Source organism: Lipophrys pholis (assembly GCF_963383615.2).
Source record: "Lipophrys pholis genome assembly, chromosome: 10".
In the NCBI taxonomy this organism is placed as follows: Eukaryota; Metazoa; Chordata; class Actinopteri; order Blenniiformes; family Blenniidae; genus Lipophrys; species Lipophrys pholis.
Genome location: NC_137640.1, coordinates 10,145,383 through 10,171,150, shown reverse-complemented (window position 1 = coordinate 10,171,150; position 25,768 = coordinate 10,145,383). Strand labels below are relative to the sequence as shown.

Genomic DNA, 25,768 nt, shown 5'->3' with positions numbered 1-25,768 from the left:
CTGAGCTACAACGCAACAAATGTGTTCGTTATGGCTGGTCCCACAATGTTTGTGTAGCATGACGATGCGACTGTTCACAATCCTGCCTACATTTAAAATATACTCTATGCGGTGGGACCACGCAATGGAGTTGGGTATGCCTTGCAGTACGGTGCTGTGTCGTATCGTACCGGCACATTCTGTGCCGTGCAAACGACTCTATGGTCGATGTTTTTGTTCCGGAATGATAGTACGCTCTCACTACATATACCATGTATTAGCCATGCTAATTTTATGACATGCCTTTTTTATTTGTATTCGATCCAAACATTATTTTTTTTTTTTTATACCCCTTATCCAATTTAAGATTCTAAGGGGCCAGAGAAGATTCAAGTCAACTCTCATTAAACCAGGGTAAATACTGGACAGGCTACCAGTCCGACATGCAGGACAAACACACACAGTCAGAAACCCACATTCATATCAACGAGAAACCTCGAGTAACTAATTATCCTCCTTTTTGGACTGGAAATTGGAAACTGGATTACTGCTGTACTACGTTAATGGCAGTTTAATTTTGATGAAGGTGTCAACAAATAACAAAACTACAAAGACGACAAGCAAATGTCAGATGAGCGAATTTAGTTTTTGTGTTAGAATTGTATTACATTTTTTGCAGTTTTGTTGATGTTTTCAAGATTCTGTCTACGTCCGATGGGCAACTGGGATAAAGGTGATGTCTTTCTTTTGCAGTCAGTCACCTTAATGTCTCTGTGGTGGTCTGATTATGTTAGGTGGTACAGGAGGGAACCGCATTACCTGCTGCAGGTCCCTCCTGTTCCCAATGTAGAAATGTGCAACAGCATGTCAAGGAACCGCTCTATGACTAACCAATAGAAATTCATCAGCAGGGGACAGGAGAAGTGAGCTTGCTTCACCCTAAAAATTGGACCTTCTGCTTTTAGTCCAGATGAGATAAAAAAATAAAATAAAATAAATAAATGTATGTGAAGTATGCCTCTACCTCCTGGGAGAGGGACGCTTTTCCTAAAAAATTCCCAATTTATACAAAATAAACTATAAATACAGCCCTTGGTGTTACCTTTTCCAACATATTGCTCCAAATAACCATGGTGTGCTTTGGCTAAGTATGCAGTTCATCTGAAAATGTCAAAGGAAGTGCTTCATGTGAAAGCAATACAGTTTCCCAAAGTTATTTCAATTATTAGGTTTGACTACCCAAATGCATAAAAGGAGACTTTTCCAGAAACTGTTTAAAGTCTTTGCTTGTGATCTGTCCCGATGTGTTCAACCAACAACAATCACACGCACTGTCAGAGCCTCAGCCTGCTGCGGTCCAGTTGTTTGTGTTGTATCAGCTGTCATTCCTTAACACAGTGATCAACTAATAGCAGCAAGCCTCTGTCAGACAGCTCATCTGTCATGATTTATGACCTACGTGCTCGTCTGCACAAACACACTCTTACACAAACGCATAATCAGCTGACACGCAAGCAGCAGGAGTGAAGTGGCAACGACCGGAGAGGATGCACATGATCGGCGCTGGTCGATCTTGACTGGCAGCCTGATGGATTTGATGTAGGCAAATTGAACAGAAAGCAACCTTTGTCTTTAGAAACCAGTCCTCTCATGAACAAATAAAGAGAGACAAAATACGAAAGAGAGGGAGAAAACAAGGAAGGATGTTTGCAATTGTGTTCCTATTACAGTGAAAATGCCATTACCGCCCACCCTGTGTCTGTGTGGAGCTCTGTGCCAGCCACATAAAGGCTCTCCGACTGTGTTTAATAATTTGCAAGCACCTCTAAAGGGAAGACAGATGGGCCAACGGTGATGATCATGTAGATGCCACTGCGAAACCACAGCTCGAAAATATGAAAATCTGAACTCTCTCTACTAGCTGCGGGAAGTGGGGATTCCAGGGGGAGTGAAGGATGTGTCCTCCTGCCCTGTGCCCTTTTTCAGCACTCAGGATGAAGAAAGACACAAGACGAGGTCAATCAAAGATCACCTGTTAACATTTAACGAAGTCCACCGCACCTCATTGGCCTTCACAATTCCATGCCGTTGAGTGTTTTCCTTAAGCGCTTTTTGGCTTTGTCTGTGCTTTCATTGCAGGATCTCATCTCCTCTTTATCACCTCACAGCCAGGTGAGCTGTGTTTACAGAAAAAAACATGTGACAAAGAGAAATATGAAACAAGCTCGATAACCAAACAAAAGAAAGCCTCCTGGGGTGGGGCGGGGGTGTGGGAGAAGTTGTAGCCTGTGACTTCAAATCTAAATGCAGATTTGAGGTGGTGCTGTTGGGGCTGTTGCTAGTTTGCATCTATTACAATGGAGGGAGAAAGCAATGTTATTCCATTATCATTTTTTGATCTATTTGATAATCATTTTCACATGTTCCTATACTGGTTGTAATTTAGGCTTTTCCACAAGAGAATTTAAAATAGATTTTATTTGATATATTTGGGCAAATCATAGCCCCAGCTGGAAGACAAAGATAAACATTTGTCCCAATAAAGTGGACAGACAGAGCGAGAGGAGGGGAGGAAGAATGTGAATGAGATTGTGATTGGAAAGCTTGGTTGGCTTCATTTAAAGCGCTGTCTTGCTATTGGCAGTATAAGTAGCGTAAATGTTACCCAAATGGTGCTTATCCAGGTGGAACCTGGCAAGAAACTGGCAAGCAGATTAAACATTATTGATGCCTCTTTGCTGAAGAATAAATTTGCCTGCTTTTGTTCCTAGGAAGCTCTCGGCAAGGTAGCTCAGAAATTGCAGTTTGATTGTCTCATGGGACGGTGTTTTACTCTACTTGTCTGTGTGTGTGTGTGCGTGCGTGCGTGCGTGCGTGCGTGCGTGCGTGCGTGCGTGCGTGCGTGCGTGCGTGCGTGCGTGCGTGTGGTGAAGACGGAGGTGCACTGCTGAATGTGTGGTAAACAAAGATGAGTGCCACACTCAAGGGGGATAAAGCAAAGCAAGTGACTGCAGGTATTGGAATCTAATAGCCTCTTGTGAAAGTTGTGCTTTTTGATTCTGTGTGTGTGCGTGTGTGTGTGTGTGTGTGTGTGTGTGTGTGTGTGTGTGTGTGTGTGTGTGTGTGTGTGTGTGTGCACAGATCTGTCACTGTGTCTGCCCAAACACACCTCCTTCTGAATCACAACAGCACATCTCTACTTTTTCCATCCCATCCTCTTGATTCCTTTTCCACATCACATCACTCCAATTTCCAAAGTTAAACATCCCTCCTGCTTGTTTCCTCTTTCAGTTTTTCCTCATGCATTTTACTTTGTTCAACTCTTTCCGGGCTCACCAACCTACTCCATTTGTGCTGTTTCATCTTTTACATATCAAGAATTGTCTCCTCTATCAGCAGGAGAGAAAAGCACATTGCTGCTGCCTAAAGATAAAAAAAAGTATTGCAAATATCACACCACCTGCCATCTCATGACAGAACTCATTGTTGTACTTGTGTCATTGACTGTGAACGACACTGAGAGAGGAAGGTTTGTGGTCAGCAATATTTTTGGACTCTATTTTTGGAAATTGTTGTTTTGAACCACAGTTCAAACTCTTTTGTGATCGTGGAGAATGTGTGTCATTTACATATGCTGTGGAAGAAATCCCTCCATTTTCAATACACTCCTTCATCCAGAATCCAGAATGGGGTTGTAAAAAGTTTTAGGTTGTGGAAAGAAGCTGGAGTGTCGGGAGGAAACACTGAAAATCCCAGTCAGACATCAGTGTCAAATGATGGACAATCTCACAGTGAGGTGAAAGTACTAACCACTGCACCATATCACTGGATTTTTATTTATCTTTTTTGACACTACCATATCTGACAAAATTCTTGAAAACATATCTTGAAAACACGCAGGTTAGGGACCGACTAAGAGCCCACTCTAAATAGGGGTGGCTTCAATATCGAAGAGGTTCACCCACTCTAAATTTGGAAACGTATACCTATCGCCTGACAGAGGAAACCCAAGAGTCCATTCTTCAGAGACACACTACACCTTTTGTTTTCATCTTGGCTCACAAGAATTCATTCTGCCGCGGGATAATGAGCCAAAACCTCAAAGCTTAGAGGAAATACTCAACGACCAAAGAGTGCAGGCACGCATGGACTTTCAACCACCGCCAGCCTTCCTAAACCCCCATGAACATATGAGGACACCTTGAACGCATCCGTCACATCACAGGAAGTTTGTTGGCATCTATTTGGCTCATGGTGGAAAAACATGGTTCCAGGGATTTTATGCAAATAGCCACGCAGCTCAAATTACTGCTGTCATGGAAGTATAAGGGAAAGCTAAATAAATGTTACTTAGCTCGCCAGCTCTTGATTAAGTTAATAATTAATGAAAAAAAAAAGTTGTAGTATTTCCAATGCCTATGTAACACACACACACACACACACACACACACACACACACACACACACACACACACACACACACACACTCACACACACACACACACACACACACACACACACACACACACACACACACACACACACACACACACACACACACACACACACACACACACACACACACACACACACACACACACACACACACACACACACACAATAATAATAAAGCCCATTTCAGAGCATGAATCTGACCTGATGGGGACATGTGGAGCTGCATAGATCAGTCGACGAGGGGTTTTGACAAGTTGCGCTTGTCTGAGACAGCATCACTGGGAGAAGCAAAGGAGTTGCGTGTTTATGCATCTGGGGGAGGGTAAAAATGGGACCGTAGAAAAGAAGCTCGGCTATGAGGGAAGAGGCACTCAGCCTCTTAGCCTGAACAACTGCAGTAGCGTTAACAGTTACAGGAATGAGCAATGACAGTCATTCAAGCACCTTTGTTGTGCATTCAAAGCTGCATTAACCATCCAACAAGAAAAGAAAAAAGATTTTTGTGTGGCGGTGTGTCAGTGGAGGACGCTTTATGAAACGGCAATGAGAAAGGACATGTTTGCACTGGTAAAGACACACACACACACACACACACACACACACACACACTGAAAAAATGCCAATCACAGATGTGACAACTGACTTGAATCTTTGAGCTCCACTGAATGAAAATGCAAAAATCAAATCCTGCAAACATAAACAAAAACCAAGTATATCTTATTAGATCAGGACATGATAAAGGGAAAATAAGATTTTCGGGTGAAAAATAGGAAGGTGCGGCACGGAAGTGAGTTGAAAAGCTTATCTGAAGACTGGCAGGTGGTTGTAATGCGGGGGAAGAGAAGGAAAAAAGAGAATGGCAGGAGACGGAGGAAAAAAATGACAGAGTACAGAGACGGACGGAGAGGGTGAGCGACTCACGCAGTGACTGCGCCTGTGATCGCTGGAAAAACATTGTTCCACCAATCTGCCATTTAATTACAGACAGGACATGCCACCCCTGTAGTGTGTAGCGCTTTAACATGCATTCAATCAAATTGGAGATGAGCAGAACAAACAGAGTGTGTGGTGAAAAACAACGCTAATGAATGAAATCAATAGGGTCATTGTCGCCAGTGTTTTTCTGCCACAGCGTTTGTTCCACCCACCTACACAGTGCTTCTCCAGTTTCTTTCATTTTTGCTTTCCAGTTGTCTTTATTCTCTTGCTCTGAAGAGAAATGATGGGGACTTTGCCTCACCTTGTTCACGCATCTCTTGCAAAAACCTTCGTTTGTGCTTCATTAAACTGTTAGATTTCACAAAACTTGAAATGTTGACCTCGTAGAGACACAAGAGCAAAACTCTGGGATTTCAAAGTCGAATCAGTTGGTCGCATTTGTCCTCTTTTCCAGCAATTTGTTCAATAGCTGTTGAGATATTTTAACTTGGACCATGGCGGCGGACTAAAGACAGACCGTCATGCCTCCGGCGGCGTGGCTAAACCCAGACTGGCTGATTGAAAATGCACGCACCGATGCTGAGCTTTGGGGCAAATTAGATTAGACATGGTGACATGTTGCTGCCGGTGTTCTTAGAAGTGAGAAGAAAGGGATGAGTGAGTGATAAGGCGGAGAGAAAAAAGTGGGTTCAGGGTTTACGGGTGAACCTCATTTCCTCACTAGTGCACAGTGGATAAGCAGGAGCAGATCGAGCTCAGAGATGATCGGCTGCATTTCTGTTTTGTAAGGTGCTTTGCTATGCAGTGTAAATGAGCCACCTCTGTCTTCTCAGCCAAGGTGACAGAGATTTAGGGTGAAACGATAATGATTTGACTCAGGCAGTATAAAATTTGTTTTCTGCTTGATGGGAGCAGGGATAACAGTGAAATATGCCATAGACGAGAATGTTGCAGGATTTTGCAATACAAAAAGACTGTTGCCATTTGTTTTTCAAATAATAATAATCATGCCTTTTAATCATCCCCTTTCTGTCTGTCATATATTGTTTTGACAAAAGTCATATTTGTATCGCTGTGACAGTGCGACTGTGCCTTTTATCTGCACAGAGGTGCCATGGTATTGATCCTATAATGCACATCCAGGTTTGATGTATGGCTTATGAAAGGACTTTTGATATCCTCGCTCTGCAGTCGGGCCCTGCCTCCCACTGTTCAGGTCATACAATAATGGTTTTTTTGGATCGATGACCAATAATTAGAGAGACAAAATGAGCTTCTGTTTTTTTTTTTTTTTTTTAAATCTCCTTTTCTACTCCACAAGTAGGATGATATGATTTGGAGCCACACAACCTGGAAGGAAAGGACATGTTTTCTTCCACAAGGACCAATTAAATAAAACCTTTTTGCTGTATTGAGAAATAACACTCGGTTGATTCATTTGAAAGACAGCAATAACTGATCCCCCCTCTCTCCTCAGGGTTAACCAATGCTGACACAGTGGTGAACATGCGGAAGGTGACCCATCAGACCATCACTGAGGAGCTCTCGAAAACCGTTTTGCTCCCTTGCCTGTTCACCCTCCGTCCGGGCACCGGTTTATCCCATGAACCTCCGAGGATCAAGTGGACCAAGGTCTGGGGTCAGAGGGGCTCTGATGGCCTGCAGAAGGAGCAGTCGGTCCTTGTGGCCAAAGACAATGTGGTCAAGGTACAGTAAACTAAAAATGGCGATTGTCACTGAGTGGTGTGTTTCAGATTGTTTAAGAAATGTGAGTCAGTCTGTGATGTTTTGTCGTGACTTTCACCTTACTCCCTTCACCTCTGCTTTGTCAGGTGAAGAAGGCCTTCCAGGGCCGTGTAATGCTGCCTGGGTACAATAAGAACCGCTATAATGCCACTCTCGCTCTGACCGGTCTGCGCTCCAGCGACTCTGGCCTGTACCGCTGCGAGGTCGTAGTTGGCATCAATGACGAGCAGGACACAGTTCCTCTGGAGGTGACAGGTGAGTGAAATGCAGACTTTTCTTTTAAGTTAATGGTTATGATTGATTTTAACTGAAACATTTCTTAATGATGACATGTCATTGTATGGTGTTACCATAAAAGATATTTGAAAGTTAAACCAGATCAATGAGACGCCACTGACACATTTTGGAGGGTTTTAGTTGGTAATGGTGTGCATGCAAAGCACATTCACCAGCTTTCATCTGTGTTGAGTCTCAGCTCATTTACTTTACTTTCCATTTCAAATATGTAATCGACTATAATTTAACAATGAATTGAATTTTTTTTTTTATGTGATGCAGAGTAAGGTTGGATAAAACAAGGTTCAGTAGTACTGTGTTCTTACGTTATGATCTGTGTTTTGCTAAGCAGTAGACTTTTTTTCGATTTCTGTGAGCAGATGTTTTTCTTCTGCGTGTTAATCAATAAATGACTTACAGTGACTTGATCAATGAGATCAACTTGCTGTGCAAATATACATATGTGACAGCAGCGGTTGGTTCATTGATTATTTATCAATTATGTCTAAAAGATTGATACAGCATCAGCGACGGTTGAAAAAAAAACATGAAACAATGTAGACAACAGGTTCACACGGGAGCGGTCACACAGAGTCGATCTTATGAAGCTACAATCCAGTAAAGTCTTACTCATCAGGCGGAGATGTGCATCTGAAATTGTAACTTTAAACTGTTTACACTAAAATGTCAAAATGTTCCCTATCAACTGTATATTTGTAGATTCTCTACTATTGATTTCAAGATCCCACACTGACACTATATACTGCACAGAAGTGCAATCAAAATGCATAACTAAAACACCTAAACTAAAACACACCAGTTTAATATTTCCTGGAGAAACACAGTTCCATGGCTTGTGAAAATCACAAGTTTCAGTTAAAAGTTGAATTTACATTGCAGACAGGCTATTTAAGGTGACGACTTGAGGAGACCATTGAGTAAAAGTATTTAGCTTTAGATTTCAGTCTCATGCCTGTAGGCTGCAGCATGTAAAACACGAACACCAAACTCTTTCACCAGTGAAGAATACTGCTTTAAGTCTTCCTACTCTACAAAGAGAAATGGCACAAGAGGGGACTGCATAAAAAAGTGATTCGTTTTGTGATTCACGCCTTGAAAGATTGACTGATGTAAATGCCTTATTGTCTTATGTCATAGCCGAGGTATTATGAATTTTAACCTTCACAAATGATAGTGTGGACAAAGCACTGCTGCACTCATTGCGTGTGCCGCTCTCCCATTGCTCTCAAGGTCTGTCACTATGAACAATAATGACCCTGCTTTCCGTGTCAGGCTCATACAGTCATTATAGTCAGGGTTGTTTACTGTCTGTGTATAATGTACAATGATGGGGGAAAGGTGAGGAAACTCAAACACATTAAGCATCATTGACCTGGGCCATGCCGGTGCCGAAAGCTTTAATGAAACCAATAAGGTAGCAACCCAGCTGTACACAGTATTGTCAAATAGTGTTACTCTGAGAACTTCATGCAGCTCCCAGTGGCTTAACTAAATGGGCAAACCTTTTGCTACACCATCTGTATCTAGGACACCAGTATTTGTGAAATGGCCAGACTACCTGGATAAAGCTGCCTGTAACAGAACCATAATCACTGGGTCAGAGTATTTTAGCTGCAAAGCCATCATCAGACTCTTTCCAGGTCACTCACTATTTTTAATAATAAGCTATTATCATAATGACCAAAGGGAATAGCACAATGCATTAGCAACTGTACATTATGTAGCCGCTTGCCACCTTTCCAGGAGAGATTTCACATAACAAAGAGCAGCTGTCAAAGCGCACTAGCTTTATCATTTTAGCAAGAAGAGAATTGTATGTAGAGAAGCTGAAATAGCCTCGCTTACATGCCTGAATATGGCTCACATGTGAATATTGGCAGGCAAGCCATGGCAATGGGGTGCACATAACCGTGCATGGAACTATATATCATGTGTAATTTGAGTGCTTCGCCAGGATTACTCGCTCTTTCCAATGAATGGTGCACCTCGTCGTTCTTCTCAAAAGCACTTTACATTTAGTAAGTACGACCCCTGTCTCAATGCTTGGGAAACCTTGTGTCCTCCCCCTCTTGGCCAATCGATTAACGCACCATGAAAACCGCTCCGTCAAAGAGAAACCAATTACGTAGCCGGCGAGGACTTGCCATCTCCAGGGCTTAGGCTTAATTGGCAGTCACGCTACATGGCAGACCAGAGTCGTCCTCATACTAATTCTACTGAGTGCTCAATGTGTTAATTAGCACATATTGATACTGCTTAGCTGTATCAATATCATATTAATACAAACTGCTCTTCTGGTGGAGGCATTTGTGTGTTTCTAAGCCTTGATGAAATGTCCCTCTTCTCCTGCCACCTCATGCTTGACACTGCTTCTTGTCATCCTTGCTCCCCTTTTTGTCGCCCATCTTCTTCCCTCCTCTTGGCACATATTGACATATTGTTTGTTACCACTTAGAACACAACGCTATTGATTGCATTTGTCAGCCATTGTCTGTGGTGAAATACGGCAGAACACCATTAACTGTTGTGAGTCCAGTGACAAGAACAACACTGGGAATCATGAAGAAAGGTGAATAATGCAGCCTCTGGAAAAAGACAGTTTTCCAGCATGTTTCAACACCATAGTAAAGTGAAGCTGGATCGCTAACAGACACTGATGCAAATTCATAGCTATGTAAACAACTTCCCGTACCACCCCAGTGAAGGTCCAGAACTTTAGAGCAAATATGTATTTATTAACTTACCTATCTCGAAATGTATCTGGAGAGCAATATCTAACACACAGCTCCAAAGGTTTGCCCCCCAGCAGAGAAACATCTTCTTCTCTCCCAAGCAGATCTATTCGGGGCCAAACCAGAAAATAAACCAGCTTCTTTGTCCAGTTAAAACTGTATTTTAAAAGGTCTTTAAAGGCACTATATTGAGTGATCTAATTTTATATTGTGGCCTCTTTAGGCTAACTTTGAAGACCATTGAAATATATGAAATGAATCATGATCTGTAGATGTGGATAAAGATACAATTACATTCAACCAAAGTCATGGTTGGAATTGTTGCTTGTAGGGATGTGATCACATCATGTACATTTGTTAGATTTTGTACTCTGTTTGAAAAGCAGTAAATTCTATTGTCATTCCTACACATCATGTGAGATGATTATTATCACGACCAATCATTTTTGTTGTTAGACCAATCAGCCTTGACATCATGAACATTGAAAGGTGAAGTGAATAACAGTGATTATCTCTTCATAATATTTTTGATGCTAATGGAACCTGATAGTTGGTGTCAAATATTAGGCATCAAGTGAATATTTTGTCTTCAAAGTATCAGAAGCAGGACTTGTGTAAGAATTTAGATTTGTCTCCTGTTGTCTCATCCATAGATAAACTTCTGGACCTCAAACTGCTGCAATAAAAAAAGGTCAATCAGATAGAAAAGTATCAGAATATGCCGTACAATTCAGTTTTTTGTTTATGGGACTGTAACAGAGGTACCCACACAACATTAAGGGGAGTTCTGAAGAAAAGCTGTCGCCGGGCGAAAGTTTCATTTTTATAGTCCAGCATAACCAGCGTAACCACAATGTAATCGGTAGCTTAAGTATTTAAATTGAAAAACAAACTGCCCATTAACAATAAAGCTGATATTTGCATTTTCTCCTTTGACTGCATGTGTTATATGGATGCTAGAAGCTGAATTAAGTTGATTTAAACCAGGGGTGAGAAAGTGATGATGCTACTGACCAACCACACTCTTACTTAGGGTGATTAGCTGTGCTTTAAACATGAATGATCTTTTTCATCAAGTTACAACATCTAATATCAATTAGTTACAGTTACAACAAAAGTATCATCATGTCTTGTTTAGTGATGTTTCTTATTTTAACAAGACTGCAATCACAGCAGTGAAAACTCTGGTGATAATAATCATTGTATTGATTAATAAAGTCACATCATTAGACAGTGTCGTGACTTCATACTGACAGACCAAGTGTTTTGATACAGTATTGTACCAGGTAAATATACCACAACTCAAAATCAGTACCACTTCTCACCAGTGCTACATCTTACATGGTTGCATATGATGTCTTCCTTGTCTTTTCCCCTGAGCCCATGTGGAAATGTGTGAATAAAAATAGAAATGAGGCATTGGCCATTCAATCCTCCTGTGGAATGGGATTGGGTTTCCCACTCTGAGGGAGAACCCATTTATCTCTCCAGTGCATGTAATAGCCGGAGAACTTTGTTTGGACAAAATCCCATGGTCTCAAAGAAGAAAAGATCTTACCAGCATAATTAAGAGAAGGAGAGAAAATAAACAAAAACATAGGATTTCTGCTCCACATTCATTGAGAAAAAAAAAGAATCAGACCATGTTGACAGGACAGCGTGATGGACTGCTGTGACGGAGGAAACTGTGTGGGTGTGCGTGTGCGTGTGCATGTGTGCGACTGAGTGAGCTACACACAAGCTTGCTTCCAAGTCTTGAGTGCTAAAGCACCAATTGCCTCACTGGCCTCCTTCTCAGAGGTATCTCTGTCAATCTGCCAGACAAAGCCAGTGAAGATAAAGGACCCGTATTAGTAGCCAGACGCCCACTGGCTTTCATGTCGCCGGATGTTCCTTAGGGGGCACAGCACTGTCTGAATGGCAGGCAGAGGTGGGAGGTGACAGCACATTGGACGGACACCTCTGAAGTGGCTCCATTCCCATTTAAGTGGAATATATGCTCCTTTCAAAGCTCAGGGAATAGGGTCCCATCTGGTGTCAGTTTCTACCTCCCTATTTTAAACCCTCACTTTTTCCTCCTACAGCCTACTTCTACCCACCTCTCACCTGCGTTTCCTGTCACTGCGGCTCACTGCGCGCATCTGCTTGAATGCGCTGTCTCTGTATTTCTTTGTCTGCCTTCTTTGTCATTCCATCATGAGAGCACGGGCAGCCAGAGTGCAGCGGCGTGACATTGTGTGTATGTACCTGCTGTTAAAGCGCGAAAATAAACATCGCCGCTGTTTGTCGTACACAGTATCCAAGGGCAACATCTCCCATGTCTCATGATAAGCTCACATTACAAGCTGATGCAAATGAGCCCCCCCCCAAACACACACACACACACACACACACACACACACACACACACACACACACACACACACACACACACACACACACACACAGGCTGCTGAAAAGTGGCTGCTGTAGTGTCCGGGTCCTGCACAGATGGAACAATGTCGGTACATGATGAGGGTGTCTGGCGGGTTTTGTGTTCATACATCTGCAAGCATGTATACGTTCATGTTTTAGCAGTTTAAAGTTGTAGTTCATAAACGCTTTTGCAATTTAGAGGTAGCAGGTCACAAAGTGATGTGATTCATTCTGTTTCCTGTCCCTCTGCTCCAGGCGTGGTGTTTCACTACCGGGCCCCACACGACCGCTACGCCCTCTCCTTCGCTGATGCAAAACGGGTTTGCGTGGAGAATTCTGCAGCCATTGCTAATCCTGGTCAGCTACAGGCTACCTTCGCTGACGGTTTTGATAACTGTGACGCTGGCTGGTTATCCGACCAGACTGTACGGTAAGACTTTTCATCGGGCTTGTATTCAAAAGCTCATGTTTGTGATTTGTTGAAAAAATTCAAGGATCACCGATCATAGATCATCGATGGAAAGACTTCCCTGCTATTTTGAGTGTAAATTAAAACCGTAGTGAAAATATTTGACATTTATGCTTTGATTTGTCAAAAGGCCAGCGGCATAAACAAAACCTACAATTACCTGACACATACAACTTAATGTTAGATGAAAAAAGATTCAGTTTTCTTCAACTCAAAGAGGCACATTTTCATCATCCAGGTCATTTATAATCTCTTTCAGACAATCATTGTAGAACGATAACTTTCATAATTTAAAAAAACCATGAAGATGATTTTTTTTTCTATTCACTCACCATAAAAGTGTCTAACTTTCTTGACTTGGAGTGAAGAGGAAATGTGGTAAAATACATTGTGTGAAGGTCTAGTTCACAAAATTGGGTAAGTATAAGGTGACATGTGATCTATATTAAGAAAAACCTGTCAACCATGTCATTTTCAAAGTAAAAGGAACATGAATGCTAGAATGATGTGATAAGTGAGGTTCATCCCCAGGAAATGTTGTGCTGTTACAACTGGAGTCTGAATCAACCGTTGTGGCAAATATGACAAGATGCCCTCAAGACTTTACTGAGATAAAACATTCACAAATGAGGTTGTAAAATGTTAGATCATGGTGACCTTGACATTTGAACTTGTCCCACCAAACTCAAATGTGAGTAAAATTAATCTTTTTTCAAGGCTTGTTGTATTTGTTGTATTTCAAAAGATATGTTGAATACACAAAACAAGTAAAGCAAAACAAGAATTGAACGTGCCCAGTATAGAAGCATAACGGCAAAAATAAAATAAAAAGGTGAACAATGTATGAAGTATTACGACGTGATTGTTAACTTGATCTTTTTGGGAGCTTTTAGTAACATAAAACTGTGCAACATAATTGGAACTAATTGCTTGTTTGCACACTGCGAAAGCAGTTAACTACATCTGCCCCCTGTGAGCTGTCTATCAGACGGCTGCACGAACTTCAGCTTGCCACTTTCCATTAAGTCCCTCTTAACATTACAAGTCAGCGCTCGTCCCTCAACAGTGTTTTCCATATCTACATTTTAATTTCAAATTGCTGCCGCTTCAGCCAGTCAGCAGACTCGCTGTTGTCCTTCCGACAGTCTTTCACAACCTTCCTGCAGCAAGGTTTCCTTTTCCCACCTTTATTCTTCTTTCCATAATGCGCGCCTGTTGTTTTCACCGGGGAGCCATCTAATTGGTAAAGAAACAGGATGCTCTCACTGCACATCAGCCGGTGGGAAAGTGCCCAATTAATACCGGGGAAGAAAAAAAAATTCAGACATCAGCCGTCGTTTTATCAACCACCAAGCAGAAAGCATCTGAGGCCTGAGACTCTCCAAGACTTGGTTCTGTTGTTATACACTCTGATGAAAAACTGTGCTGTAGGTTTACGGTAGCATGCAGGTGCCCTTTGTGTGTGTGTGTGTGTGTGTGTGTGTGTGTGTGTGTGTGTGTGTGTGTGTGTGTGTGTGTGTGTGTGTGTGTGTGTGTGTGTGTGTGTGTGTGTGTGTGTGTGTGTGTGTGTGTGTGTGTGTGTGTGTGTTTGGAAGTACCTCCTGAGTCCCTGTATGCCCAGCATAATCTTTTAATCAGCCTTTTTGCCTGTGCCCCAGTGCTACTAGAATCAATGTTCTTGTGGAATAATTGCTCAGTTGGAGCCTAAATATAGATTGCTGTTTTCTCAGGCCCACCGGCACACCGAGCCACTGAAAGGATTCCTGATTCTTTTAACCTCACCTTGACACTCTGCCTCTTCTCCTTTCTTTTGCGTCTTTCATAAATGTGAGCGTTACCAGCGTCTTCAAATTGCCGCGGCATTAAACACATTTTGAACCGATTCAAAGTAAAACAGCCGGGTAATTATGCTGTGAAACTTACACTGAGGGACGAATAATTAAAAGAAGAGAGATGCTGTATCTATTGAATTGCTTTCCCCATTTCCCTGCGGCTTTGGGGAAATGTTGCCACATTCCTCACTCTGACAGTCCAGCTGCTTTTAGGGGAGTCTCCATGTGTTTATTTTTTTCTAATGCTCTGGTAAATATACACTTCCTTTATGCAATATTAAGCTTGACTCAGTGACCCAAAAAAAAAGCCCCCTATATTATTAGGATAAATGTTTTTGTTTTATTTTACAAAATGTTGATTGAATTTCAACATATCGTGAATAAAATAATCATGACTATGTTCATGGAGAGCACCTGCTCATGGTACCGATCAATTTGTCTCCATCCACCATTTGCTGCTTTACATGTGGTAGACAATTCCCCTCACTGTCCACTTTTAAAACTAATCTTAAGACCCATTTTTATTACTCGGCTTTTACCCATGTTTGAGACTCAAATCATTCTTCTTGTTTGTTTTACTGTATTTTACTGTTTTACTAGCGTAATTTTTAAAAACGGAAACGGGACACACACACAAATCAAACACGAAAACTTCACGCTGAAAAGCTGCTACGCCCTGAATCAAACCAAGGATAAGGAAAGGAGAGCAACCACTACACAAAAGTGTTTCCCTTTGATTAAGGTTACTCTTTATATTTTAGGTTAATATATATTGGAAGATATTTTTCAACCTATCACATTTGTTTTGGGCAATGACACAAATGTAGCTCGGGAGTGCTAAATCCGTCTCTGGCTTCTTTTCTTATCTCTCGGCCAAGTTATATTAATCTCCTTCACTGTCTTCATCTGCACCTCTCAATTTTCTCCACAGGTATCCCATCCAGTCGCCTCGGCCCGGTTGCTATGGCGATCGTGAGGACTCACCTGGAGTTCGGAACTATGGCAGTAGATCCCCCGATGAGCTGTTTGATGTCTACTGCTTTGCTAAGCATCTTGAAGGTAGGAGTCCAGAGTGTCAACCATCAATTAGGGTTTTTTTTTTTTTTTTATGTGTGGCTCCACTGAGTTGAAGACGTTACCAAGACTGATCATTCTGCTAGCGCAGAGCCAAAGGAGAGTTTGAGTTCTAAGTGAGCAGGAGAGTCTGTTCTGAGCCTTGCGCTCACATTTATAACTTCCCTCGGGATGAGCTCAGTGGGTAGTGTTGACATTTTCATTTGTAGTGCCACAAGTCGAGATGGCAAAGACTCCCAACAAGTGAATAAAATGTTTTTGTGTCCAAAATATCTCATGTTTACTATGATAGTACTCCTTAATAAATGCCGAGTGTACACAAAAGCAAGTACACTCTGAAATAAACACTTGCTGTATTTCTGCCCTATATAAATGTGGTTGTAACAGTTGTATTCAGTAACATCCATGTATTCATATTTATAGTCTGCTTTGACATGAGCGCTAAATATTTGCATGATTCTAAGCTTTATATGTATAGTGGTAAGCTGCTTTATTCACATTGTTAACTGCAATATTGCAGTTTCTTATACAATGCCACTAATGTGACTTTGACTTGTTTTTATCTCTGGCTTTCGCGTATCAGGTTTATAATTTTTCTAGAGCTTCCTCCTAAAACAAAGTAGCTAGACTCATCGCAAGACAGATGGAAACACAGTTGGTATTTTAACTATCAAAATCAAGGGCTGTTGGCGACAAAGTGAAAACCTGCTTTTGTTTACTTACTGCATAAGACCTGAAGACCACATTGTCAAAAAAAATAAATTACAACAATAAATCTCCCACCTCTCTAATAATGAACTGCAGTTATATTGTTTAAAATGTGTAGCAACCATAACAAAAAAGTTATTAATAAGTAAAATACAAAAGTCTAATTCAAATATGGCCCTTTGGGGTTTGACTTTACATAATCTTTATTGCAAACACATTAAAAACATATAATCCAAATAACACAAGAACATACAAGTACAAAGAGAAAGTAGAAAAATAAAAATAATGAAAGAAACAACATACTAAACTATGCATATTAACATTTATACAGATTATTGCACCAATGCCGTCTCAGTTTATAGGTAAACGTGTAGCAGCTTTTCAGTTGGCTGACTTTGGCTTCTACAATATGGTTCTCAGACTTCTCCAGTCGATACATAAAGCTGGACAGCTTTATTTTGGTAGTTTACCTTTTTTTTTTTAACTTGCATCAGCTATGTCAGTGTTGTTAAATGATGAATACCTGAAAGTGTTGGCAATTCAAAAAAAGAAAAACTTAACTCTACTTAAAGTTCCAGTAATTACTCATAAGATATTTAATATCAGCAATATACATGACCTTTTAACATAGTTACATATTAATAGAGATATAATTAAATCATCGGATGACTGAAAACCCTTTTCACTTCTTGGATTTCCTTTATAAATGATCGCTAGATGTCTGAAAACGGTGAAAGCTGTAGATCAGGTTTCGAATCAAGTCCACAGCCACTCATGCATGATCAACTCTGTTCTCTGCTGTATACGCTGCATTCTGTTGATAAGGCAGTTAAGCTCTGATCACTCCAATGTGATCTCTCATATGATGCCATGGCTGTCAATGTGGTTCTTAAAGCCTTTAAGAAACGTTGTCTTCACCAGCATGCGCCTGCAGACTCTGTGGAGGGTGGTCATCATTTTGTCTTTCTTTCTCACCCATTGTTTGTGCTTAGTGTTACTCCAGCCTCGCTTACTAAAATCAACCATTATAATTGACATGAGCACATCATATGTAACTAAAATGCTGGGCAGAGATCAATCCATCCATCCAATATAATAATATTTATTCATTGGGGTCCTTCAATGCTCTCAAAGTCACTTTACATTGAAAAAGCTCACAGATATATAAAAAATTTTTAAATATAGAGAGAAAATAGGTCAAACCTTGGACAGGTTGCAAGTCCATCTCGGGGCAAACACAGATGGATTGACAACCACAGTCACTCCTACAGACAATTTAACCTCAAATGCTGTTTTGGACTGTAATTGCATCCCGATGGCAACACAGGGAGACCATAGAAACTCCACACAGAGAGCTCACCGAATGGACTCAAACTAGGGATATCCTGGCTGTGAGGCAAGATTACTAATCACTACTCTGCCCTGAATGAAGCTATTGCCTGATAATCATAATCATCCATCCACCTAACCATCGCCTCTCGTCCCGCAGGGACCAAGAGCCAATCCAAGCTGATGTCAAGTAAATGTGGGCTGACAGAGAAACACACATGCACAAATAATCACTCTTAATTGGAATTTATAGTGACTAATTAGACTAATGTGCACGTTGTTTGGACTGGGTGAGGCAGCTAGTGTACCCAGAGAAAACCCAGAAAGGAGACAATACAGGGATGCCGCAAGCCTGCAATTGATTTGATGTCTTTTTGTCTCTGAGGTTCGGTTAGAGTTGGCAAAACTTAATTTGAAAAATAAGTAAAGGTTTTTTTTTTTATTATTATTATTTCTTTTAGAACCAGAAACTAAACCATTATCAGCTTAACTTTATCACTCCTAAGGTCATCAGCCTCTGCAGATTTGTGGATAACTGTTAATATATGTGACTTACATCATTTCATTGTAACCTTTAAAAATGCTCATTGAGGTGGAACCAGTTTGAAGAACGTAAGGAGTTAAAATTACACATATTTGTGTTCAAACATACAAAGTAATACTAAAACGACTTACTACGACGATACTTAAAAAAAATATCGATTTCATTACTAGAATAAAAAACATAATTAACCCCTTATTTCACTGTTTGTTCCCAATTGTGTGGAGCCAGACTAACATTTCAGTTTAACCGTTTCAAAAACTGCAGCAAACGTCACTTTAGTTAATTGTTTTTCCCATCTTTACCTATACTTCAGCGCTGGTTTGATTTCACAAAAACCATTTACTCATCACCTAAATATTCAATAAAACAGGAACACCATTCCTTACTCTTGGCATGCCGTAAATCTCTGGGACCCTCACATCAAACCCACTCCTCTGTTCTCTGCTTCCCGTCTGCACTGTCCATCCTTTCTGCTCATATATTTTTCATCACACCCTGAACTGCCAGTAGATCATCTGATCATCTAATTTTATTTGTGCGGCACAGACACAGCGGTGAGCAGTGTGCTCTGTCTTGTTTGCCAAAGTCCTATTTTTGCATCCCTATTTTATCATCATCAACAGCACCTCTCTTCAGCCTCATCTTTTTTTTTTCTTCCATCCCTGTCGTCTGCTCTGAATTTTCTCTTAGATCCCTTTTTGCTACCGCTTTGAAATACAAAGATTTGCCTTTATATAGTCTGTACTTTGAATTACTGATAAGTGCTGTCTTATGCATAACAAGTAAAGCTTTTCTTTCTTCCTTTCACTTGAAATCTCCACCTTATGTTTCATTTCCAAAGTTGGCAAAGCAGCAAAAGAAAATGGCTAGAACTCACTTACTTTAAAGTGTCTATAAAAGAAATGGTGACAGTCATGCGGCTGGTGCATGTATGCACGCACGCACACACACACACACACACACACACACACACACACACACACACACACACACACACACACACACACACACACACACACACACACACACACACACACACACACACACACACACACACACACACACACACACACACACACACACACACACACACACACGAAACACACACGAAATTATATAATATCTAAAAATGTGTGGATATACAACTTGAAAACAACCCTTTCTTACACACCTACACTCAAATAATGTACCTGAACAAAGATCCTGTTTTGAGAGCTGAATTCCTTCTACTTATTCTGCATTGTAGCACACTGTGAACTCACTTTTTTTCTAAATGGCTCTATAGAAATAAACTTCCCTTGCCTAAGTGATAAAACTCCTTATGTCTCTTCTTTCTCCGACCTCCAGGAGAAGTTTTCCACTCCACAGTTCCAGAGAAGCTGAGCCTTGCCACCGCCTCAACCCACTGTCACTCCATAGGTGCCCAGCTCGCCACTGTTGGGCAGCTGTATCTGGCTTGGCAGGCAGGCCTCGACCAGTGCGATCCTGGTTGGTTGGCTGATGGCAGCGTTCGCTATCCCATCAATGTACCACGAAAGAACTGCGGTGGGGATGAGCCCGGCGTCCGGACTGTCTACAACAATCCCAACCGCACCGGATTCCCGGACACCACGGCCCTGTTCGATGCTTTCTGCTTCCGAGGTACCGAGTGCTGAGTGACGACGAAGTTGATGTGTCGTGGTAATTGCCACGGCAGCGACAGCTGGGTCCAGGGACTTGCTTACATTCAGATTTTTAATTAGCATGAAATGTTTGTTTCACACATGAAGGGATTGCGAAGAGATTGTCTGACATTTACTTCCACCCCTGGTGAATTTCAGGGCTTGTAATATTTCATGTAGTGACGCCTGACAGAAGAGAGATTTGGTCGGAAAAAAACAATAGAGAATGAATATGTGAAGACCAACTGGGGGTTTGCAGTAACTCTCTGACCTCCTTTCTCCTTAGAGTCAGCTTCATCCCCACACTGAATTGATTTAACATCACACTCGGCTCACCTATCCTGTGTGTGATTCAGATCATATTTTTGTTTTTGCGTTTCACAGCAGCAAACTGCAGATTAGTATTCAGAAATCACATTGACACAGATTGGAAAAAAAAAAAGAAGTTCATCTTTCACAATGTCAGTGCATGAAAATAGCACTGAAGCAAAACATCTGCATAACCCAATCATTTCAAGTAAACAAGAACAGCATGAGAGCAGAGGAGCCGAGGATCTGTCAAAACAAACAGCTGATAGATGAACCTCTTCATTGCACTTGTAATGTTGTATGCACATTTACATTAATATTTAATGTAACTTTCTTGCCGACAGCTGGAAGTAACTATAAATTATATTTTGGTTTGTTTTATAACAAATCTGTTTCATGTTAACATCATTGTTGATATAATATTATCGCATGACTGAAACGTATGTTCATAAACTTAAAATGATTGGATTTCATAGTAGAATTATCAGATCGACTTGATGAACTTGTCAGTCTATGACAGTGCATATCTGAATTTAATCTTATGTTGAAAGCAATAACAGGCTCACTGCAAGACAAGAGGCAAACTTAGACATGGTTTGGTTCTGTGTCGTATAGCAGCAGAGAAATCAGCTCAACTGCAATGTGTGCTTTGTTTCAGGAAATCAGCCAACAGGGATCCAGGCTGCAGAGGCACAGGCGTTATACCAGACCGCTAACCCAGCAGCAGAAGCCATGTCCTTGGTAACTGAGGCTCAGAAAAATGGCAGTTTCTCGAAGACTTCTTCCTGGACTGGTCTGGTTGACTTGGACAAAGTGAGCTCCATTGCTGATATCAACAACTCTTCTGAGATCTCTGAGGAGCACGTAGTCATCCACTTAAGGCCTGAGGGGGCATGGGACGAGACAGAGGTCGAACCTAGAACCAGCCAACCCAGCCAGGACGAATCTGACAGTCCAAGGAGCATGAGCATGTTGGGCCTTTCTGACCTCGAAGGCCTGGAGAACCATGGAGGTTCTGCCCACGAGGAAGAAGACAGTAGCTACTATGGCTCTGACGCCCCAACATCGTCCTTCACGGTACCTTCCACTCCACAACCACAAACGAGCAATAGCATTCTGGCTGACTTTGTCAGTACTCTCATGAAGCCCTTTAAGTATTGGACTGGTGGAGAAGAGGGTGACCAGATGGAGAAAGTGCCCGACGAAAAAGCAGGAGAGAACCAGACTCATGGCGAGGCCATCAGCAGAGAGACAAGTGCACTGAAGCCTGGCGAAAACAAGAATGGCATGGACAATGCTATCATGGAGCACAGAAGTGGTGTTCATTCCTTCAGAAGTCCCAGCAGTGGACTGCAGAGTGAAGAGAAGGGTCTGTCTGAACAGGAAAAAGAGGTGATGCCATTGATTCGGTTGGTGCCTGCAATCCAAAATCCAGGGCGAGGTGACACGAGCATTCAGCCTGGGGAGCAAGCCACGAGCACTTCAGCTGACAGCACCCAGTCCACTGATAACGGTATGAGCTTGGCTTTGACTGCTTGCATTTATGATTGAACTTTAACCTTTACCACAAATTACTGCCTGTGATATTGCAATACAAATCTGAATCGTTTGAAATAGAAATTCATTTGAAATGGAGGCGTGATCCATTTAAATGTCGATAGTAAACATAGGATTTGTTAGTGTCATGAGTTTTAAGCTGCCTCTGCCTCTCTATCCCACTTTGTCTTTTCCCCCGAGCATGCTGTAATGTATTCCTCCGCAGGGCAATTTGAAGTATTGCTGTAAATTTAATTAAACCGTAATTGCAAACAAACAAACGGGGCATAGCACATACAGTGATGCAGGCTGTTGGAGTGGAGACTGCTCTGCCTCCACTCTTATATTTATTGACAGAGTGCTTTGTTTACTGTACAGGCTGTCAAAAAGAGTAACAGCTAAGCTTGAATTTTTCTAATCTATTTCGGGGCGGTGAGAGATTTGTTATTGTATGCACTGTTTTTTTTTGGGGGGGGGGGGGGGTTATGGTTTCAAACAAACCAGGCTTGCATTCTAAATCAAGGCTTATTTGTAGGAGTCAAAGATGCATTATGTAAGTACAAGTATGGTTCGTAATGAACAATGAATTAAATAAATGACAAAAGCAAAACTTGACATGAATGGAATTTTAGAAAGACTGTACGTGTACATCTATGTGTGTGTGTGTGTGTGTGTGTGTGTGTGTGTGTGTGTGTGTGTGTGTGTGTGTGTGTGTGTGTGTGTGTGTGTGTGTGTGTGTGTGTGTGGGTGTGTGTGGGTGTGTGTGTGTGTGTGTGTGTGTGTTAAGAACTGACAGGTAATATCCTCAGAAGGGATGAATTCACCTGAGGAATAATGCAAAACAACAAATCTGAGGACACAAAAGGTCAACAAGTCTCTGTTTCCATCTCACATGCTTTTAAAGCAACCTGGCAACAATGTCAGTCCAAGTTGTAACTGCAGAGGAAATTTTAGTCTACTGATCAGAGGATCACGTGGTATATGACAGCAAAAATACTAGACTAAGAACTAGTGAAGCAAAGCAAATCTGTAGAGAAATATGTGCAAATGTAGACTGAATGGAAGAGGAATCATACCACAGGTAGGAATTAAGTTTTTCTAGTAATGGTCGCCACAAAAGACACAACCGTGGCATCGGCTGAAAGGGGGAGAATACAAAGTGAGACATACAATCTCAGCCAGAAAGCCCAGATGAATGATCTAATAAAGGTGTTGGGATTTTATCACCTGGCAGCGGTTGGCTTTATTAATATAAATACGCAGTGCTGTGCTACCTGAAGTCCCACAGCAACCCCATCGCAAAGTATTAATGAAAATCCATGCTTTAGCCTGCATGCATTATTCACAGCCTTATCCAATTAACGTGGAGGTTGGGCTGCACCGCCATTCACGCTAACCTTCATCTAAGTCTCTGCCAATTAGGCGTCGAGTCTGTGAAGGTAGGCGGTAATGATCACTAGAGTGAGGGTGAGCAACACACGGGGGGCATGGGAAGAGTGAAGAAGATGGAAGAAAGGGGGAGATGGAGAAAGGAGGAAGATGTGAAGTCTATCTTTTTCTTTTTTCTTTCATGTTGGCTTGATGGAAAGCTGCCCAACTGATGTCTCTGCTTAAACTGGCATCAATGAGCTCTGTTATTGCACACCGCAGGGTATCCCTTGGATCTTACCAGTCCATCAATCGCCCAACGATTGATGGTGCAGTGTCTCTTTGATTGAGGGTGATGCACGACTTTGTGTTGCTCGCTTATCCAAGAAAGATTAGTATTTGAATATTGAATCAAATTAATATGAAAATCTGGGCAAAGGTCTGTGGATGCAGGGAAATTTCAGTTATTTAACTTGCTCATCAAAATAATTGGAAATGTTTTTGAATCAAGCATTTGCCCAAGCTCCTATTGGAGACCACTGCCTGCAACATGTTGGAAATTTGAATAACTAAGTCTTGGCTGTCTGTAGAAGAAATTGATGTCTGCTCCAGCCCATTGTGATCAACCCTGAATTTACATGATGCAATACAGTGGCATCTGTGGACTGGCACTCAGCATAGATGCTGCTGACATGATTCACATGGCCATGCAATAACTCGTCGTCAGTCCTGTTTTATTAAATGCCATATCTGTAAATGGAATGAGTGTCTTCCTCTTTCTCTCTTTGTCAGCCTCCAACTCACAATTTAATATCATGTCTGTCTGACCCGACCGGATCCTCACTGCCCGTTTACTCTGTTAAAGTCGAGTCAACGCAGAAGAACTGCTCACAGTGGAGGCACACAATTACCATGTGAATGGGGTTTATTATAAGTTTGTTTTGCAGCGTCTCCACTATGACGTGTTTTTTAAATTTCTTATTCTCACTGAGCCCTCCACCAGCAGATTTACAGCAGCAGCTATGAACTTTAACCATGCTGTAAATAGCACCATGAAATCACCCAAACCTATGCCTAATTGTCTCATTTTATTTATTACATGGGTCATTACATAGATGATCAAACCAGATTAATGTGTTTAATTATTCTCACTTCCATCAGTGTGTGTAGTAAAAGTATGTAATTAGCTATTTGGATTATTAATAGGATAATTATGCCAAGCTTCATGGTTCTTATGGAAATGAACCTCAAACACACGCACACATTTAGGCACGAGGTAAAAGCAAATCGTCTGAATGATTTACATACCCCTGAATATTTGCTTATGAACATATTTGTGGACAATATGTTCTCCCTCTTGTGGTGCTGTTCCATTGCACTTTCTGGGCATGGTAACTGAACAGAAGACAGCCAAATAGAGCTGACCGATATTAAAGAGAGCAACACCAGCGAGTCCTCTCAGTAACACTGCTGTTCTACCGCCCTAAAAAAACACACAGGCACACGCCAGTAGTGAGTCACACATTCAGACAAAATGAATTATTGATGGTGTAGACCGACTCTGGTTTAAGCTGTAAGCTGATAAGGTACAGTGGACCACTTTCTAAATAAAGTGATCTAGACTGAGTATGTTGTGGAGACACCCACAGTCATTTTCTTATCGCGAGTGCTCCTGCTTCTTTACACATGGCTTCCCTCACCACAGGCAGGCTTATTCCAACAGGAAGTTGTTTTGGGGAAGCGAATCCACAGGGAACACGAAAACAGGGAAGAAGATTCAAAAATTGCATCTGAATTTGTCCTGCCATCATTGTAGTGTGCATTTATTTTTTCTTCAGCAGGGGACCCCCCCCCCCCCCCCCCCCCCAAAAAAAACCCCCTCATTTCATTTTCTTCAATTTTAGTTACCACACTGATGAAGAAAGAAATTCAAAACATCCAGCTTACAGTAAATAACAATTAAGGGTTGCTTAGGAAAACATCATTAAATAAATCCTTGGTGCATTGTAATGTCTTCATACAATATTTGCACACAAAACTCAAGTCTTTGCTCAAGTTACTAAATACAGTGAAGGTCTACAGGTCTGTCGTTGTACACATGAACACAATATACTGTCCTTGTTTGAAAACTTTCTACATAAACATCACTGACTGGAATGTTTTAAGACAGTTGGAGGTTACATCTTATTTAACTTAAATCTTGTGAATTTGCTTTTGGCTAAAATATATCAATTCCACAATACATTAAATAGATTTTGAATAGGTCCGTGGATTTATCTCCGAGGTGTAATGTTTTCTGACTCAGGAGTCAATGGGTTAGCCAGAGGTGTTAATACTAAGAACAGAGCTTGCATTGACTTCCTGTCTCATTTCTT

At 41.4% G+C, this 25,768-nt stretch overlaps 1 protein-coding gene across 1 annotated transcript in view; it reads left to right on the top strand.

Annotated features, from left to right (window-relative positions):
- Positions 1-25,768, top strand: part of ncanb (neurocan b) — a gene marked incomplete at its 3' end in the record, with an annotated part of 162,894 nt that overhangs the window by 50,021 nt on the left and 87,105 nt on the right. Inside the window, exons 3-8 of the mRNA XM_080473083.1 lie at positions 6,851-7,080; positions 7,206-7,374; positions 12,819-12,993; positions 15,796-15,923; positions 19,867-20,160; positions 21,148-22,002. Coding sequence (XP_080329209.1) covers positions 6,851-7,080; positions 7,206-7,374; positions 12,819-12,993; positions 15,796-15,923; positions 19,867-20,160; positions 21,148-22,002 — 1,851 coding nt within the window. The remainder of the gene's footprint in view (positions 1-6,850; positions 7,081-7,205; positions 7,375-12,818; positions 12,994-15,795; positions 15,924-19,866; positions 20,161-21,147; positions 22,003-25,768) is intronic.